Source organism: Tachyglossus aculeatus, chromosome 2 (assembly GCF_015852505.1).
Source record: "Tachyglossus aculeatus isolate mTacAcu1 chromosome 2, mTacAcu1.pri, whole genome shotgun sequence".
NCBI classification, from domain to species: Eukaryota; Metazoa; Chordata; class Mammalia; order Monotremata; family Tachyglossidae; genus Tachyglossus; species Tachyglossus aculeatus.
The window spans coordinates 3,081,545-3,101,266 of NC_052067.1; the positions used below are offsets into that span (position 1 = coordinate 3,081,545).

The 19,722-nt window shown below is 49.2% G+C and overlaps 1 protein-coding gene across 3 annotated transcripts in view; it reads left to right on the forward strand.

The window, feature by feature from the left end:
• Window positions 1-19,722, forward strand: part of MIOS (meiosis regulator for oocyte development) — a 39,656-nt gene that overhangs the window by 12,126 nt on the left and 7,808 nt on the right. For 2 of the 3 annotated variants that reach the window (XM_038768436.1, XM_038768443.1), the window contains exons 4-7: window positions 7,100-7,354; window positions 9,206-9,375; window positions 14,505-14,570; window positions 16,709-16,867. In XM_038768436.1, coding sequence (XP_038624364.1) covers window positions 7,100-7,354; window positions 9,206-9,375; window positions 14,505-14,570; window positions 16,709-16,867 — 650 coding nt within the window. The remainder of the gene's footprint in view (window positions 1-7,099; window positions 7,355-9,205; window positions 9,376-14,504; window positions 14,571-16,708; window positions 16,868-19,722) is intronic. The other variant, XM_038768450.1, reaches the window with a different exon arrangement.

Here is a 19,722-nt window from a genome sequence, read left to right on the forward strand (position 1 = left end):
CACTTATGTCCAGATCGGTCATTTATAGGGACAGTGTCCAACTTGATCACCTTTAATCAGCCCCAGCGCTTAGAACAGCGCTTGGCACGTAGCGCTTAACAAAAACCATTATTAATATTATCAAGCTCGTCGCGGGCAGGGAATCGTCATCATCATCAGTCAATAATTGATGATGATGATGATCTCCCCCTAGACGGCAGACCTCTTGTCCTGAGCTCACTGTGGGCAAGGATTGTGTATGGTCTATTGTTCAACTGTCAATCAATCAATCAATCGTATTTATTGAGCGCTCACTGTGGGCAGAGCACTGTACTAAGCGCTTGGGAAGGACAACTTGGCAACATATAGAGACGGTCCCTACCCGATAGTGGGCTCACAGTCTAAATGTGTCTGTTTACTGTTGTACTCTCCCAAGCGCTTAATACCGTGCTCGTCACGTTGGACAAAGCCCCATCCCCCTTGGGGCTCCCAGTCTCAATCCCCATTTTCCCCATTTTCCCGTGTGCGGAGTACAGTGCTCTGCACCCAGTAAGCGCCCAATAAATGCGATTGATTGATTATCCATTCTTCATTCAGTAGTATTTACAGAGCACTTGCTATGTGCAGAGCACTGTACTAAGCGCTTGGAAAGTACAATTCGGCAACGGAGAGGGACACTCCCTACCCAGCAGCGGGCTCGCAGTCTAGAAGCAGCCCAGAGAAGTGAAGTGACTTTCCCAAGGTCACGCAGCACGCTTAATACCGTGCTCGTCACGTTGGACAAAGCCCCATCCCACTTGGGGCTCCCAGTCTCAATCCCCATTTTCCCGTGTGCGGAGTACAGTGCTCTGCACACAACAAGCGCCCAATAAATATGATTGATTGATTTTCCATTCTTCCTTCATTCAGTTGTATTTACAGAGCACTTGCTATGTGCAGAGCACTGTACTAAGCGCTTGGAAAGTACAATTCGGCAACGGAGAGGGACACTCCCTACCCAGCAGCGGGCTCGCAGTCTAGAAGCAGCCCAGAGAAGTGAAGTGACTTTCCCAAGGTCACGCAGCACGCTTAATACCGTGCTCGTCACGTTGGACAAAGCCCCATCCCACTTGGGGCTCCCAGTCTCAATCCCCATTTTCCCCATTTTCCCGTGTGCGGAGTACAGTGCTCTGCACCCAGCAAGCGCCCAATAAATACGATTGATTGATTTTCCATTCTTCCTTCATTCAGTTGTATTTACAGAGCACTTGCTATGTGCAGAGCACTGTACTAAGCGCTTGGAAAGTACAATTCGGCAACGAAGAGGGACACTCCCTACCCAGCAGTGGGCTCACAGTGTAGAAGCAGCCCAGAGAATCAACCAATTGTATTTATTGAGCGCTTACTATGTGCAGAGCACTGTACTAAGCGCTTGAAGTGAAGTGAAGTGACTTTCCCAAGGTCACACAGCAGACAAGTGGCCCAGCTGGGATTGGAAGCCACCAGGCCCCGCGCTGTACCCCCTCCGCCGTGCTGCTTCGGGGGACCCCCACACCCCTAAAATTAAAACATTTTCACGAAGGACGCACCGCGCGCGGCCAGCTGCCAGGCCCCGTCCGGGAAAGGCGGGGCCGGACAGGGCGGTGGGGTCGCTCCTCTCCTCGGCCTTAAAATATCACCACCATCATCATCAATCGTATTTATTGAGCGCTGACTATGTGCAGAGCGCTGTGCTAAGCGCTTGGGAAGTACAAATTGGCCACATAGACAGTCCCTACCCACCAGTGGGCTCGCAGTCTAAAAGGGGGAGACAGAGAACAAAACCAAACATACTAACAAAATAAAATAAAGAGAATAGATAGGTACAGGTAAAATAAGTAAATAAATAGAGTAAAATATCCCACGAGGCGACGGCTCAGGAAAAGGAGGGCCGGTCCGTGTGAAACCGAGGCGGTGGTAATTAATGGCGAAAGCCGACGGGGAGGGTGATTCTCCCCGGTCGGGCACGTCCTCAGGGTTGCCCGGGGCTAGGGACTGCACCTCTCCGGCGTCTACTCACTCCGCGTCACCCGGGAGAGAGCCCGGGCTTGGGAGGCAGCGGGACCTGGGTTCTAATCGTGCCGCTTCCCTGCCGTGACCTTGAGCAAGCTCCTCAGGGCCTCGCTTGCCTCATCTGAAAAATGGCGATGGAGACCGTGAGCCCTGTGAGGGACAACCTGATTACCCTGTGTCCACCCCAGCGCTTAGAGCGGTGCTTGGCACATAGTAAGCGCTTAATAAATGCCGTCATCATCATTATTAATATTTGGTAAGCGCTTACCATGTGCCAGGCACTGTACTGAGCGCTAGAGTGGATTCGAACCAATGGGGTTGGACATAGTCCCTGCCCCATGTAAGGCTCACGGTCTTAATCCACACAGTAAGCGCTCAATAAATGCGATTGATTGATTGATATTAATGCTGTTGATGCCTGTTCACTTATATGTTTATATGTTGCCAACTTGCGCTTAGTACAGTGCTCTGCACACAGTAAGCGCTCAATAAATACGATTGATTGATTGATCCCGATTTTGCGGATGAGCAGGTCACTTTCTAGACTGTGAGCCCACTGTTGCATAGGGACTGTCTCTATATGTTGTACTTCCCAAGCGCTTAGTACAGTGCTCTGCACACAGTAAGCGCTCAATAAATACGATCGATTGATTTACATAATAATGATAACAACAACGATGGACCTGCTAAGCGCTTACTATGTGCCAGACACTATTCTGAGCACCGGGTGAGCTGCAAGTTAATCGGGCCAGTCACGGTCCCTGTCCCACGTGGGGCTCACGGTCCCAAACCCCATTTCACAGATGAGGGAATTGAGGCCCAGAGAAGTGAAGCGCCTTGCCCAAGGTCACACAGCAGCATATGGTGGAGCGGGATTAGAACCCCAATCCCTCTGACACTCCCAGGTCCAGGCTCTATCCACTAGGCCACGCTGCTTCTCTGGGCCTCGGTTCTCTCATCTGGAAAATGGGGATTAAAACCGTGAGCCCCATGCGGGGCAGGGACTAAGCGCGGGGGCGGTCAGTCAGTCGTATTTATTGAGCACTTACTGTGTGCAGAGCACTGTACTAAGTGCTTGGGAGAGGATAGTCCCTCCCTCTCTCCATCCCCCCCGCCTTACCTCCTTCCCTTCCCCGCAGCACCTGTATATATGTTTGTACGTATTTATTACTCTATTTATTTTACTTGTACATATCTATCCTATTTATTTTATTTTGTGAATATATTTTGTTTCGTTCTCTGTCTCCCCCTTCTAGACTGTGAGCCCACTGTCGGGTAGGGACCGTCTCTCTATGTTGCCAACTTGTACTTCCCAAGCGCTTAGTACAGTGCTCTGCCCACAGTGAGCGCTCAATAAATACGATTGATTGATTGACAGTTGAACAATAGACCATACACAGTCCTTGCCCACAGTGAGCTCAGGACAAGAGGTCTGCCGTCTAGGGGGAGATCATCATCATCATCAATCGTATTTATTGAGCGCTTACTGGGTGCAGAGCACTGTACTAAGCGCTTGGGAAGTACAAGTGGGCAACATATGGAGACAGTCCCTACCCAACAGTGGGCTCCCAGTCTAAAAGGGGATCCAAGCTATTCAGGTCGGACACAGTCCCTGTCCCACGTCGGGCTCACAGTCTTCATCATCATCATCAATCGGATTTATTAAGCGCTTACTATGTGCAGAGCACTGTACTAAGCGCTTGGGAAGTACAAATTGGCAACATATAGAGACAGTCCCTACCCAACAGTGGGTTCACAGTCTAAAAGGGGGAGACATATATACACACACACACACACACACACACACACACACACACACACACACACATATACACATATATATACATATATACACATACATATATATACATATATATACACATATATATGTATATATGTATATATATATGTGTATATATGTATATATGTATATATATGTATATATATATACATATATATATATATATACATATCCCCATGGCACAACCTCATCACCTGGTATCCCCCAGTGCTTAGAACAGTGCTTCGCACATAGTAAACGCTTAACAAGTGCCATCATTATCGTCACTATTATGTCTCTCTCCTCTGTCCATCTTTGTGACCATGTCACTGTCATTCTCTGCCCGTATGTATACGTCTGTCCCTCCCGTTTGTCCACCTTGGTGACCGTGTCACTCTGTATCTGCCTTTCTGCGTGGCTCAGTGGAGAGAGCCCGGGCTCTAGAGTCCGAGGTCACGGGTTCGAATCCTGCTCTGCCGCGTGACCTTGGGCAAGTCACTTCACTTCTCTGAGCCTCAGTTCCCTCATCTGTCAAATGGGGGTGAAGACTGTGAGCCCCAGGTGGGGCCACCTGATCACCTTGTATCTCCCCAGCGCTTGGAACAGTGCTTGGCACATAGTAAGCGCTTAACAAATGCCATTATTATTATTTTCCAGATGAGGGAACTGAGGCACAGAGAAGTCCAGTGACTCGCCCGGGGTCGCCCAGCAAAGTGGGAGAGCTGGGATTAGAACCCAGGTCCTTCCAACTCCCACGCCCTGGGCTCTACCCACTCTTTCTCCCGAGTCTTCTGTCCTTTTCTCAGCATGAGACTGGTTTTGTTACTTATTTGCAGGCTGGCAACCAGCCCTCTCCCATAAAAACCCACGGGGAAGAACCATACCATTAAACATTTATTTTTTCCTTCAGAGGGAACTGGGTTGTCCTCCTCACCCATTAGACAGCTTGGCCTTTATTCTTGGTTCACCTCCAGGGACCTCGCGAGACTGAAACTGAATTTTCTTACATCTGCTCTCGGTCTTGCTCTGAATTACGGATGCAAACCAATTTAATAATAATAATAATAATTGTAATATTTCTTAAGCGTTTCCCACGTGCCCGGCACTGTTTTAAGCACTGGGATGGATACTCATTCATTCATTCAATCATATTTATTGGGCGCTTACTGTGTGCAGAGCACTGTACTATCATCATCATCAATCGTATTTATTGAGCGCTTACGACGTGCAGAGCACTGGACTAAGCGCTTGGGAAGTACAAATTGGCAACATATAGGGACAGTCCCTACCCAACAGCGGGCTCGCAGTCTAAAAGGGGGAGACAGAGAACAAAACCAAACATACTCACAAAATAAAATAAATAGAATAGATATGTACAAGTAAAATAGAGTAATAAATATGTACAAACATATACATCAATCATATTTATTGAGTGCTTACTGTGTGCAGAGCACTGGACTAAGCGCTTGGGAAGTACAAATTGGCAACATATAAAGACAGTCCCTGCCCAACAGTGGGCTCACAGTCTAAAAGGGGGAGAGAGAGAACAAAACCAAACATACTAACAAAATAAAATAAATAGAATAGCTATGTACAAGTAAAATAAATAAATAAATAAATAGAGTAATAAATATGTACAAACGTATATACTAAGCGCTTGGAAAGTACAACACGGCAACAGATAGAGACCATCCCTGCCCAACAACGGGCTCGCAGTCTAGAAGGGGGAGACAGACAATTCAATCGATCAATCAATCAATCGTATTTATTGAGCGCTTACTGTGTGCAGAGCACTGTACTAAGCGCTTGGGAAGTACAAGTTGGCAACATATAGAGACGGTCCCTACCCAACAGTGGGCTCACAGCCTAGGAGTAGACAAGGAGACAGGCATCAGTACCATCAAAATAGATAAATAGAATTATAGGTATATAAAGCCAATCGCGGCGGACACAGTCCCTGTCCCTCATGGGGCTCACAGCCTCAGTCCCCATTTTAAAGATTGGGAAACTGAGGCACAGAGAAGTGAAGTGACTTTGTGCCCGATGTCTTTTTTTTTTCTTTTTCTTTTTTAAATGGTATTTGTTAAGTGCTTCTATATGCCAGGCGCCGTACTAAGCACCGGGGTAGATACAACTAATCAGGTTGGACACAGTCCGTGTCTCACGTGGGGTTCGCGGTCTTCACCTGCATTTTCCTTATGGGGCACAGAGAAGTGAAGTGCCTAGCCCAAGGTGACACAGCAGACATGGGATTAGAACCCATGTCCTCAGACTCTCAGGCCCGGGCTCTTTCCACTTAACAATAATAATAATAATAATAATGATGGCATTTGTTAAGCGCTTACTATGTGCTGGGGGGGGGATACAAGGTGATCAAGTTGTCCCACGTGGGGCTTACAGTCTTAATCCCCATTTTACAGAGGAGGCTCAGAGAAGTTAAATGACTTGCCCAAGGTCACACAGCAGACATGTGGCGAAGTCGGGATTCAAACCCATGACGTCCGACTCCAAAGCCCGGGCTCTTTCCACTGAGCCCCGCTGCTTCACTTCACTTCTCGGAGCCTCAGTGACCTCATCTGGAAAATGGGGTGAAGACCGTGAGCCCCACGTGGGACAACCTGATGACCTTGTATCCCTCCCCCAGCGCTTAGAACAGTGCTTGGCACATAGTAAGCGCTTAACAAATGCCATTATCATTATTATTATTATTATTATTACCCACCGGGCCACCCTGCCTCCCCCTCTTGCCTTGCATCTTTTGGGCGCCCCGCTGGGCGAGACAGACCAATCAATCAATCAATCAATCGTATTTATTGAGCGCTTACTATGTGCAGAGCACTGTACTAAGCGCTTGGGAAGTACAAATTGGCAACACATAGAGACAGTCCCTACCCAACAGTGGGCTCACAGTCTAAAAGGGGGAGACAGAGAACAAAACCAAACATAGTAACAAAATAAAATAGAGTAATAAATATGTAGAAACATATATACATATATACAGGTGCTTTGGGGAAGGGAAGGAGGTAAGATGGGGGGATGGAGAGGGGGACGAGGGGGAGAGGAAGGAGGGGGCTCAGTGTGGGAAGGCCTCCTGGAGGAGGTGAGCTCTCAGCAGGGCCTTGAAGGGAGGAAGAGAGCTAGCTTGGCGGAGGGGCAGAGGGAGGGCAGAGGGAGACCAGCGCCGATTCCCCACTCGGGGGGTTGGGGGAGTCTTCCTCGGAAAAACCAAATAGCTCGTCCCCCCTCCCTCGTCTCGGGACGTTGGGCCCGATGGAAGGGGCGAGCGGGATGGGCGTGTTCCCGGTGCAGGGCCGGCGGAGAGCGGCAGGCCGGCGTGGAGCGGGCCGGAGAAGCCGGCGGAGGGGCCGGCCCTGAGCGAGGAGAGGGTGCTGGCCCTGCAGCTGTGCGGCTGGATCCAGAAGGGCACGGAGACGGACGTGGGGCCGTTCCTCAACTCCTTGGTCCGCGACGGCGAGTGGGAGCGGGCCGCCGCCGTCGCCCTCTTCAACCTGGACATCCGCCGGGCCATCCAGATCCTCAACCAGGGGGCATCTTCCGACAGAGGTACCCGCGCCCGGCCTGTGGGCGGGCGGGCGGGCGGAGGTGGCACTGCCCGCTGCACGGAGCCTCCGGCCCGGGAGGATTCATTCATTCAGTCGTACTTATTGAGCGCTTCCCGCACCCTCCGCTCCTCCACCGCTAATCTCCTCACCGTACCTCGTCCTCGCCTGTCCCGCCATCGACCCCCGGCCCACGTCATCCCCCGGGCCTGGAATGCCCCCAATCCCTCTGCCCCTCCGCCAAGCTCGCTCTCTTCCTCCCTTCAAGGCCCTGCTGAGGGCTCACCTCCTCCAGGAGGCCTTCCCAGACTGAGCCCCTTCCTTCCTCTCCCCCTCGTCCCCCTCTCCATCTCCCCATCTTACCTCCTTCCCTTCCCCACAGCGCCTGTACATATGTATATATGGTTGTACATATTTATTACTCTATTTATTTATTTTACTTGTACATTTCTATCCTATTTATTTTATTTTGTTGGTATGTTTGGTTTTGTTCTCTGTCTCCCCCTTTTAGACTGTGAGCCCACTGTTGGGTAGGAACTGTCTCTATGTGTTGCCAATTTGTACTTCCCCAGCGCTTAGTACAGTGCTCTGCACATAGTAAGCGCTCAATAAATACGATTGATTGGGAAAGTACAATTTGGCAACATCATCATCATCAATCATATTTATTGAGCGCTTGCTGTGTGCAGAGCACTGTACTTAACGCTTGGGAAGTACAAGTTGGCAACATATAGAGATGATCCCTACCCATCAGCGGGCCGATCTCCCTCCTGCTTAGACGCCGAGCTCATTCAGTCGTACTTATTGAACGCTTACCGCAGCGCTGGGAAAGTACAATTTGGCCACATCATCATCAGTCGTATTTATTGAGCGCTTACTGTGTGCAGAGCACTGTACTGAGCGCTTGGGAAGTACAAGTTGGCAACATATAGAGACGGTCCCTACCCATCAGCAGGCCGATCTCCCTCCTGCTTAGACGCCGAGCCCCAGGTGGGACTTGGTGACCTCTTATTCATCCATTCTTTCCCTTGTATTTATTGAGTGCTCACTGTAAGCGCTTAGTACAGTGCTCTGCACACAGTAAGCGCTCAGTAAATACGATTGATTGATTACTGTGTGTGCTGTACTAAGCGCTTGGAAAGTACAACTCGGCAACGGATAGAGACGGTCTCTACCCGACAACGGGTTCACAGTCTCGAGGGGAAGGCAGGCAACAAAACAAAGCAGACAGGTTCTCATCTCGGCTCCGCCACCCTTCTGCCGGGTGACCTTGGCCAAGTCACTTCACTCCTCCGGGCCTCGCTTTCCTCACCCAGAGAACGGCGATGAAGACCGTGAGCCCCATGTTATTTTATTTTTATTTTATTTTGTTAGTATGTTCGGTTTTGTTCTCTGTCTCCCCCTTTTAGACTGTGAGCCCACTGTTGGGTAGGGACCGTCTCTCTATGTTGCCAACTTGTACTTCCCAAGCGCTTAGTACGGTGCTCTGCACACAGTAAGCGCTTAATAAATACGATTGATTGATTGATTGATAGGAAGGGGGAGACAGACAACAAAACAAAACATGGAGACAGGCGGCAGAGCCGGGATTAGAACCCAGGTCCTCCTGCCTCCTGCCTGCGGACTAGCTTTGGTCTTTTAGACTGTGAGCCCACTGTTGGGTCGGGACCGTCTCTATACGTTGCCAACTTGTACTTCCCAAGCGCTTAGTCCAGTGCTCCGCACACAGTAAGCGCTCAATAAATACGATTGATTGATTGATTGATTGGCTTTCCAGATCAAAAAGGGAAGGCGGTAGCCAAGGGTGGCGGGGCGGGGAGGATGTACCATTCCCGGGGCTGCCTTCACTCTGCAGGGGATCTGAATCTCAACGTGGTGGCCATGGCCCTGTCGGGTTACACGGACGAGAAGAACTCCCTCTGGAGAGAAATGTGCGGCACGCTGCGCTTACAGCTGAGCAACCCCTACCTGTGCGTCATGTTCGCCTTCCTGACCAGCGAGGCGGGTTCGTACGACGGAGTCCTGGTAAGCCGAAGCCGGTCCCCCAAGAGACCCCTCCCTTGCAGTCGGGAGGCCAGCCGAGCGCCTCGTACAGCGTTTCGAGCGCTCAGTACAGTGTCTGGCCCTCAGTCAACGCAGTTCATTATAAGGCTGAGGCCAGGTCGGATCGCTCTGCCGCGTTTGGGTTTAAAGTGGCCGTTGGAATAGAGAAGAATCATAATAATTATAATAATGATGGTATTTGTTCAGCGCTTACTATGTGCAAAGCCCTGTTCTAAGCGCTGGCGAGGTTACAAGGTGATCAGGTTGTCCCATGGCGGGCGCTCCCAGTTTTCATCCCCATTTTCCAGATGAGGTGACTGAGGCCCAGAGAAGTGAAGTGACTTGCCCAAAGTCACCCAGCTGACAGTTGGCAGAGCCGGGATTTGAACCCATGATCTCTGACTCCAAAGCCCGGGCTCTTTCCACTGAGCCACGCTGCTTCTCCTATTAAAAAAAAAAAACACCGTTCTAAGCGCTGGGGAGGTTACAGGGTGATCAGGTTGTCTCACGGGAGGCTCACAGTCTTCATCCCCATTTTACAGATAAGGTAACTGAGGCCCAGAGAAGTGAAGTGACTTGCCCAAAGTCACCCAGCTGACAGTTGGCAGAGCCGGGATTTGAACCCATGATCTCTGACTCCAAAGCCCGGGCTCTTTCCACTGAGCCACGCTGCTTCTCCTATTAAAAAAAAAAACCTGTTCTAAGCGCTGGGAAGGTTACAAGGTGATCAGGTTGTCTCACGGGGGGCTCACAGTCTTCATCCCCATTTTACAGATAAGGTAACTGAGGCCCAGAGACTCAATCAATCAATCAATTGTATTTATTGAGCGCTTACTGTGTGCAGAGCACTGGACTAAGCGCTTGGGAAGTACAAGTTGGCAACACGTAGAGACGGTCCCTACCCAACAGCGGGCTCACAGTCTAGAAGGGGGAGACAGAGAACAAAACCAAACATACTAACAAAATAAAATAAATAGAATAGATATGTACAAGTAAGATCAATAAATAAATAGAGTAATAAATATGTACAAACATATATACGTATATACAGGTGCTGTGGGGAAGGGAAGGAGGAAAGATGGGGGAGATGGAGAGGGGGACGAGAGGGAGAGGAAGGAAGCGACTTGCCCAAAGTCACGCAGCTGACAATTGGCGGAGCCGGGACTTGAACCCATGACCCCTGACTCCAAAGCCCGGGCTCTTTCCACTGAGCCACGCTGCTTCTCAATCATAATGGTGGGATCCGTTAAGCGCCGACTGTGTGCAACAGGATTGTGTCGTGGAGAGAGCCCGGGTCTGGGTTCTAATCCCGGCTCCACCACTCGTCTACCCGGCGACCCTGGGTCATCCGTTCATTCATTCATTCATTCAGTTGAATTTATTGAGCGCTTACTGTGTGCAGAGCACTGTACTAAGCGCTTGGGAAGTACAGCGAGTTCCTTCAATTGGGTTACTAGTACTGTAAAACCCAAACTCGGATTTTTCTAGCGGCTTCTTGGATTTGGCAAAAGCTTCTAATTTGCCCCAAACTGTGCATCGTAACATTGAGATCCCATGAAAGAAATGTAGGCGTGAGTACAGATCACTTTTTATTGGGCAAGGGAAGCTGCTCCCAACCTTACCTTCCGATGAGAGCAGTGGAAAGAACCCGGGCTTGGGAGTCCGAGGTCATGGGTTCAAATCCCGGCTCCGCCACTTGTCAGCTGGGTGACTTTGGGCAACTCCCTTAACTTCTCTGGGCCTCAGTTCCCTCATCTGTAAAATGGGGATTAAGACTGAGCCCCACGTGGGACAACCTTGATTACCTTGTATCCCCCCAGCGCTTAGAATGGTGCTTGGTATATAGTAAGCGCTCAACAAATACCAACATTATTATTATTACAAATCGTCAACATCTAGAGACAGTCCCTACCCAACAACGGGCTCACGGTCTAGAAGGGGGAGACAGACAGCAAAACAAAACAAGTAGACAGGTGTCAGTGCCATCAGAATAAATAGAATTATAGCTATATACACATCCTTAAATAGAGTGATAAATGTGTACAAATATACACAAGTGCTGTCGGGAGGGGAAGGGGGGAGGGCAGTCAGTTCCCTTCTCTGGGCCTCAGGTCCCTCATCTGGAAAATGGGGATTGAGACCGTGAGTCCCATGTGGGACAGAGATCGTGTCCAACCTGATGTGTTCGTATCCACCCCAGCGCTTAGTACAGTGCCTGGCACATAGTCAGCGCTTGGCGAGTTCCCTAATTATCATTACCAAGCGCTGGGGTGGATACAGGCCAAATCGGGTGGGACACACTGCATTTCTCCCACTTCAGGGGGGTCTGGAGGGGCTCTGGGAGTTCAGACGGGCCACGTCCTGAGCAGCCCGGTGGATGATGACCCCCCCTCACCCCGGAGCCCGGCTTCTAATAACAGTAATAATAATGGCATTTATTAAGCGCTTACTATGTGCAAAGCACTCTTCTAAGCGCTGGGGAGGTTACAAGGCGACCAGGTTGTCCCGCGGGGGGCTCACAGTCTTAATCTCCATTTTACAAATGAGGGAACTGAGGCCCAGAGAAGTGAAGTGACTTGCCCAAAGTCACACAGGTGACAATTGGCGGAGCGGGGATTCGAACCCGTGACCTCTGACTCCAAAGCCCGGGCTCTTTCCACTGAGCCACGCTGCTTCTAATTCATCCGTCCATCCATCCGGGGTATTTAGCGAGCGCTAGCCGTGTGCGGAGCGCTGGACTAAGCACTTGGGAGAGGGGGTGGAAAACAGAGTTGGTCGACTGGAGCCCTCAGTGGGCATCACGAACAGGATTCTTCCAGGAGGAGTTATAATAACAATAATAATAATGGCATTTATTAAGCGCTTACTATGCGCAAAGCACTGTTCTAAGCGCTGGGGAGGTTACAAGGCGATCAGGTTGTCCCACGGGGGGCTCACAGTCTTCACCCCCATTTTACAGATGAGGGAACTGAGGCCCAGAGAAGTGAAGTGACTTGCCCAAAGTCACACAGGTGACAGTTGGCGGAGCGGGGATTCGAACCCATGACCTCTGACTCCAAAGCCCGGGCTCTTTCCACTGAGCCACGCCGCTCCTTTTAGGCCATGCCTCCCATTTCAGGGGGTCGGCTTGCCGGGCCGCCCTCGGCTTCCTGGGGCTGGGAACCCCTTTCTTATGCCGCCGAGATCTCATCACCATCATCAATCGTATTTATTGAGCGCTTACTGTGTGCAGAGCACTGTACTAAGCGCTTGGGAAGTACAAGTTGGCAACATATAGAGACGGCCCCTACCCAACAGTGGGCTGTCTCAGTGACCCGTCTCTGTCGGATCGATGGCGGAGAATCCGCCCGCCCCAAAATCGGCCGCGCGAGAGGATGAGAAACGTTGCACGGAGGCAGGGTGCCGACTGCCGGGAGCCATCCCGAGGGACGGGCGAGGGAGTGGAAGTTCTTCTTCCGTAGGGAAACGCGCACCGACCACACAGAATGCCTGCTAAAAAGGGTTTTATTTATTTGTTCGTTTTTTTAATCAATCAATCAATCAGTCGTATTTATTGAGCGCTTTCTGTGTGCAGAGCACTGTACTAAGCGCTTGGGAAGTCCAAGTTGGCAACGTATAAAGACAGTCCCTGCCCACCAGTGGGCTCACAGTCTAAAAGGGGGAGCGAGAGAACAAAACCAAACATACTAACAAAATAAAATAAATAGAATAGATATGTACAAGTAAAATAGAGTAATAAATATGTACAAACATATATACATCAATCATATTTATTGAGCGCTTTCTGTGTGCAGCACTGTACTAAGCGCTTGGGAAGTACAAATTGGCAACATATAAAGACATTCCCTGCCCAACAGTGGGCTCACAGTCTAAAAGGGGGAGACAGAGAACAAAACCAAACATACTGACCAAATAAAATAAATAGAATAGATATGTACAAGTAAAATAAATAGAGTAATAAATATGTACAAACATATATACATCAATCATATTTATTGAGCGCTTACTGTGTGCAGAGCACTGTACTAAGCTCTTGGGAAGTACAAATTGGCAACATATAAAGACAGTCCCTGCCCAACAGTGGGCTCACAGTCTAAAAGGGGGAGAGAGAGAACAAAACCAAACATACTAACAAAATAAAATCAATAGAATAGATATGTACAAGTAAAATAAATAAATAGAGTAATAAATATGTACAAACATATATACATATAGTTTTAGACTATGAGCCCACTGTTGGGTAGGGACTGTCTCTATATGTTGCCAATTTGTACTTCCCAAGCGCTTAGTACAGTGCTCTGCACACAGTAAGCGCTCAATAAATACGATTGATGATATACAGGTACTGTGGGGCAGGAAAGGAGGTATGTGCCGGGCACTGTACTAAGCGCTGGGGTAGATACGAAGCAATTCGGTTGGACGCAGTCCCCGTCCCACGTGGGGCTCACGCTCTCCATCCCCTTTTTACAGCTGAGGGAACTGAGGCCCGGAGAAGTAAAGTGACTGGCCCAAGGTCACGTCGCAGACGAGGGCCAGAGCCAGGACTGGAACCCTGTTCCTCCCGACTCCCGGGCCATCAATCAATCAATCAATCGTATTTATTGAGCGCTTACTGTGTGCAGAGCACTGTACTAAGCGCTTGGGAAGTCCAAGTTGGCAACTTATAGAGACGGTCCCTACCCAACAGTGGGCTCACAGTCTATAGAAGGGGGAGACAGAGAACAAAACCAAACATATTAACAAAATAAAATAAATAGAATAGATATGTACAAGTAAAATAAATAGAGTAATAAATACGTGCAAACATATATACGTATATACAGGTGCTGTGGGGAAGGGAAGGAGGTAAGGCGTTATCGTTTTGTTGTCTGTCTCCCCCTTTTAGACTGTGAGCCCGTTGTTGGGTAGAGACCGTCTCTATCTGTTGCCGAATTGGACTTTCTAAGCGCTTAGTACAGTGCTTTGCACACCGTAAGCGCTCAATAAATATGATTGAATGAATGAGTGAATGACCAGTTACTTAGGATGCCCCAAAGCCTGGGGGAAGGGAACCGCTGGGGGAGAATTTTATGGCTTCTAAAAATGATTCCCGTCTTGTGGTTATTCCTCAGTACGAGAACCGAGTGGCGGTGCGTGATCGCGTGGCTTTTGCCTGCAAGTTCCTCAGTGACGCTCAGGTGAGACCTCGTTCATTATTATGATTATAATTAATAGTATTTCTTGAGCGCTTACTCTGTGCAAAGCACTTGAGAGAAGACGGTATAACATCAGACACATTCCCTGCCCACAACGAGCTCACAGTCCAGAGGGAGAGACAGCGTGGCTTAGTGGCAAAAGCCCGGGCCTGGGAATCAGAGGTTGTGGGTTCTAATCCCGACTCCGCCACTTGACAGCTGTGTGACTTCGGGCAAGTCACTTCACTGTATCTACCAATGTATTGGACTCTCCCGAGCGCTAAGCACAGGGCTCCGCACGCAGTAAGCGCCCGATAAATACGACTGATTGATCGATCGATTGAATGGACTCTTGGTTTGAATGAAACCCTCGGTTCCATCGACATTACCGCCGAGACGCCCGAGTCAAAAAAGAAATCTCCGCCCCAGAGACGCCAACATCAGAAAAAGCCCCTCGGTCCGCCTGCGTCCCAGTGAACCCCGCTTTTCCGCTCCCCCAACTGGTTTAGGAGACTGGTTTAATAAAAATAATAATAATAATGTTGGTATTTGTTAAGCGCTTACTATGTGCCAAGCACTGTTCTAAGCGCTGGGGAATTTACAAGGTGATCAGGTTGTCCCACGTGGGGCTCACAGTCTTCATCCCCATTTTACAGATGAGGGAACTGAGGCCCAGAGAAGTTAAGTGACTTGCCCAAAGTCACACAGCTGACAAGTGGCGGAGTTGGGATTTGAACCCACGACCTCTGACTCCAAAGCCCGGGCCACGCTGCTTCCCCTGGTAGATTGCCAGCAGACAGAACTCTGGTTTCTCCCCCCTATTAGACTGTCTCCCCCCTTCTAGACTGTGAGCCCACTGTTGGGTAGGGACTGTCTCTATATGTTGCCAATTTGTACTTCCCAAGCGCTTAGTACAGTGCTGTGCACATAGTAAGCGCTCAATAAATACGATTGATGATGATGATGATGATACCGATCGGGCTCAAACTTCTTTAATTAGCAATCATTTCTGTAAACTCCAGCCGAGGTCCTCTGTAGGGAACTGTTTTCCTTTAGGAAGCACGCTCTGCCCAACGTGGGAATTAAAGTCAGTTTCCCCGGGAGGTGGAGACGGGGTTCTTGAAAAGTCCCGGTTTGAGGAAAACACGTGTTATAATCAATCAATCAATCGTATTTATTGAGCGCTTACTGTGTGCAGAGCACTGGACTAAGCGCTTGGGAAATCCAAGTTGGCAACATATAGAGACGGTCCCTCCCCAACAGTGGGCTCACAGTCTAGAAGGGGGAGACAGAGAACATCATCATCATCATCAATCGTATTTATTGAGCGCTTACTTTGTGCAGAGCACTGTACTAAGCGCTTGGGAAGTACAAATTGGCAACATATAGAGACAGTCCCTACCCAACAGTGGGCTCACAGTCTAAAAGGGGGAGACAGAGAACAAAACCAAACATACTAACAAAATAAAATAAATAGAATAGATATGTACGAATAAAATAAATAAATAAATAGAGTAAAAAATATGTACAAACATATATACATATATACAGGTGCTGTGGGGAAGGGAAGGAGGTAAGATGGGGGGATGGAGAGGGGGACGAGGGGGAGAGGAAGGAAGGGGCTCAGTCTGGGAAGGCCTCCTGGAGGAGGTGAGCTCTCAGCAGGGCCTTGAAGGGAGGAAGAGAGCGAGCTTGGCGGATGGGCAGAACAAAACCAACCATTCTAACAAAATAAAATAGAATAGATATGTACAAGTAAAATAAATAAATAGAGTAATAAATATGTACCAACATATATACAGGTGCTAGCCCTCACTGCATCGTTCATTCATTCACTCAGTCCTATTTATTGAGCGCTAACTGTGTGTAAAGCACTGTACAAAGCGTTGAGCACTGTCGTGTCTCGCACGAGGCCAGAGGAGCGTCCGAACCCCCATATTCTTGCCAATTTGTCCTTCCCAAGCGCTTAGTACAGCGCTTTGCACATAGTAAGCACTCAATAAATACGATTGATGATGATATTCTTCCAGCGCGTCCTCTTTGCAACGGGGTGGGGGAGCGGAAACCAACCGCGGTTTCGAGTGGAAAATGAGCCGGGGGGAGGCCCAAAGAACCGGAAAAGATTTGAACATTTGTCCCAGTTAAACAGGTATATCGACAAGCTGACCAACGAGATGAAAGAGGCCGGAAACCTGGAGGGGATCCTGCTGACCGGCCTGACCAAAGACGGCGTCGATCTGATGGAGAGTTACGTGGACAAAACGGGAGACGTCCAAACGGCAAGCTACTGTATGTTGCAGGTGAGGAATCCCTGCCCTGCCCCTCCATGACCCCTCGCCTCTTGTTGGCTGGGACCCCAAAATAGTTATTAATTATGATGGCATTTGTTAAGCGCTTACTATGTGCCAAGCGCTGTTCTAAGCGCTGGGAGGGATACAGGGCAATCAGGTTGTCCCGCATGGGACTCACAGTCTTGATCCCCATTTTAAAGATGAGGTAAAAGGCCCAGAGAAGTGACGTGACTTGCCCAGAGTCACACAGCAGACAAGTGGTGGATTCGGGATTAGAACCCATAATAATAATAATGATGGCATTTGTTAAGCGCTTACTATGTGCCAAGCGCTGTTCTAAGCGCTGGGGGGGATACAGGGCAATCAGGTTGTCCCGCATGGGACTCACAGTCTTGATCCCCATTTTAAAGATGAGGTAAAAGGCCCAGAGAAGTGACGTGACTTGCCCAGAGTCACACAGCAGACAAGTGGTGGATTCGGGATTAGAACCCATAATAATAATAATGATGGCATTTGTTAAGCGCTTACTATGTGCCAAGCGCTGTTCTAAGCGCTGGGGGGGATACAGGGCAATCAGGTTGTCCCACGTGGGACTCACAGTCCTGATCCCCATTTTACAGATGAGGTAAAAGGCCCAGAGAAGTGATGTGACCTGCCCAGAGTCACACAGCAGACAAGTGGCGGATTCGGGATTAGAACCCATAATAATAATAATGATGGCATTTGTTAAGCGCTTACTATGTGCAAAGCACTGTTCTAAGCGCTGGGGGGGATACAAGGTGGTCAGGTTGTCCCACGTGGGGCTTACAGTCATCATCCCCATTTTACAGATGAGGTAACTGAGGCTCCGAGAAGTGAAGTGACTTGCCCAAGGTCACACAGCAGACAGGTGGCGGAGCCGGGACTCGAACCCATGACCTCTGACTCCCAAGCCCGGGCTCTTTCCACTGAGCCACGCTGCGTCTCTCGGAACAGTGCTTTGCACATAGTAAATGCTTAATAAATGCCATCATTATTATTATTCTCTAATAGTTGTGTCCATTGGGGTTGGACATGGTCCCTGTCCCACATGGGGCTCACACTCTTAATCCCCGTTCTCCTGATGAAGGAACTGAGGCACAGAGAAGTGAAGCGACTTGCCGTGGGTCACACAGCAGACAAGGGATGGGACCAGGATTAGAGTTTACTGTGTTTCAAGCGCTGTACTAAATGCTGGGCTAGATACAAGGTCATCAGGTTGGACCGTCCCTGTCTCACGTGGGCTCACGGTCTTTTAGACTGTGAGCCCACTGTTGGGTAGGGACCGTCTCTATATGTTGCCAACTTGGACTTCCCAAGCGCTTAGTACAGTGCTCTGCACACAGTAAGCGCTCAATAAACACGATTGATGGTGACGAAGTAGGAGGGAGTGGGATTGAGTCCCCCTTTTTACAGAGGAGGAAACCGAGGTCCAGAGAAGCGAAGCGACTTGCCCTAGGTCACACAGTGGAAGAGTGGCAGAGCCGGGATTGGAACCCAGGTCCCCTGACTCTCAGCCCCATGTTCTTCCCATTAAGCCACGCTGCTTCCCTGTACACGGTTGTGGATTGTGGATTCAAATCCCGGCTCTGCCACTTGTCAGCTGTGTGACTTTGGGCAGGTCACTTAACTTCTCCGGGCCTCGGTTACCTCATCTGGAAAATGGGGATGAAGACTGTGAGCCCCCCGTGGGACAACCTGATCGCCTTGTAACCTCCCCAGCGCTTAGAACAGTGCTTCGCACATAGGAAGCGCTTGATAAATGCCGTCATTATTATTATTATCCCAGCACTTACAACAGTGCTTGCCACATAGTAAGCGCTTAACAAATACCATCAGTATTATTATTTATTATTATTACAATCCTTTTATCTCCTTTCGTCATCGTTCAGCTTTATTTTGGCTTTCCCATTATATAGAGCGGCCCGAAGCTTTTCCTTATTGCCTCCGTGTACAGTTTAATCCCTCAGATTGTAAGCCTCCCTTGTAGAGAAGCAGCGTGGCTCAGTGGGCTTGGGAGTCAGAGGTCATGGGTTCGAATCCCGGCTCTGCCGCTTGTCCGCTGTGTGACTTTGGGCAAGTCATTCACTTCTCTGAGCCTCCGTGACCTCATCTGTAAAATGGGGATTAAAACTGTGAGCCCCACCTGAGACAACCTGATCACCTTGTATCCCCCTTGGCGCTTAGAGCAGTGCTTGGCACATAGTAAGCGCTTAACAGATACCACCGTTATTATTAGACTGTAAGCAGTGAGGAGGGACCATGTCTACGGACTCTGTTGTGTTGTCCTCTCCCAAGCGCTTAGTACAGTGCTCAGCCCGCATTGAGCGCCCGATAAATACGATTGACCGACTGACCGCTAATCCTGTTGTATTGTCCCCTCCCAAGTGCAGAGCTCTGCACCCAAGAAGTGCTTAATAAATACAATCGACTGACTGAATTTTTTTAAAATTTTTATTACGGTATTTAAGTGCTTACTGTGTGCCCAGCACTGTTTGTTCATTCAGTCATATTTATTGAGCGCTTACTGTGTGCAGAGCACTGTACTAAGCGCTATGGTAGATACAAGGTGATCAGGTTGTCCCACGTGGGGCTCACAGTCTTCATCCCCGTTTTAATAGATGAGGCCACAGTGGGCACTGTATATATGTATATATGGTTGTACATATTTATTACTCTATTTATTTATTTTACTTGTACATATCTATCCTATTTATTTTATTTTGTTGGCATGTTTGGTTTCGTTCTCTGTCTCCCCCTTTTAGACTGTGAGCCCACTGTTGGGTAGGGACCGTCTCTATATGTTGCCGACTTGGACTTCCCAAGCGCTCAGCACAGCGCTCTGC